At 41.1% G+C, this 969-nt stretch overlaps 1 pseudogene across 1 annotated transcript in view; it reads left to right on the top strand.

The window, feature by feature from the left end:
- Positions 1 to 163, top strand: part of TEOVI_000708400:pseudogene — a 638-nt pseudogene extending 475 nt beyond the window's left edge. Inside the window, exon 2 of the mRNA in view lies at positions 1 to 163. This exon is cut by the window's left edge and continues 185 nt beyond it. Coding sequence covers positions 1 to 163 — 163 coding nt within the window.
- The last annotated feature ends 806 nt before the right edge of the window (positions 164 to 969 follow it).

Genomic DNA, 969 nt, shown 5'->3' on the forward strand with positions numbered 1-969 from the left:
CATAATGAAAGCAAATAATGATATATTCATGAGAGTGCCACTGTATCTAAAATATTTGAAGCTGCTTCCACGATAGAAATTGAATATGGGAAGAAAAATAGGTGAGCTTGACGAGTCTATCATAAAACTAACGTGGTATGTCGTTGGCTATGCGAATACAATTTCGAGAGATGTCGTAAAAGAAATAGTTGGCTATTCGAGAATTTCCAAACTATTATCCAGCAGAGTGAGTTTTCGAAACTTTGACAAATATATTGAATATGCTGCATTGAACGAGGATATTATGGTTGGAGAAGTTATAAGGCACAAAATGAAGCTTGATGGTTTGTTTACAGTGGATATGCAAGACTGTCACTATATGATGCATGTGAAAAGACCACTCGACAAATTTGTAAGAGATAATCCCAACCTTACTATTTTCCACCACATTGCAGAGGAGGAATACGCGTGGCTGAACATGACTTTCAACAGACCGCCAACACCACTGACCCCTAAGCCGACTACGCGGCACCGAACAACCTTCCGACACGTATACAACTGTTGATATTCACACGATAAGCGCAACATTTCAACCACTGTAAACTGTTTCCCTTGAACCACACAATGATAAGCGGCAAAGCTTACTTTTCTCCTCATCTCACAACCATAGAAAGCAATAAAGGTGAAAATAACCAAATGCGGCGGATGAATCGCTATCCGAGATCAAAGCAAGCAACACTAGGGTTTTCAGCAGCGCTAACTTTATGCAGCATGGCGCAAACAGCAAACATAGTTGGAGGCGCGAACCGAGCAGAGCAGGCGGCCGTTTGTAACATTATCGTGCTAACCGATGCATATATCGGGATACCAGTGATACCGCCACTCACACACGACGACTTCCAGTTCGTACAAGCCTTGAATTTCTCAGTGTTAACACAAGCATGGCAATCAATATTTTACAATTTTTTTTTTTGGAATTTTCTTCGTGCC

Source organism: Trypanosoma equiperdum (assembly GCF_001457755.1).
Source record: "Trypanosoma equiperdum strain OVI genome assembly, contig: ctg_1310, whole genome shotgun sequence".
NCBI lineage: Eukaryota > Euglenozoa > Kinetoplastea > Trypanosomatida > Trypanosomatidae > Trypanosoma > Trypanosoma equiperdum.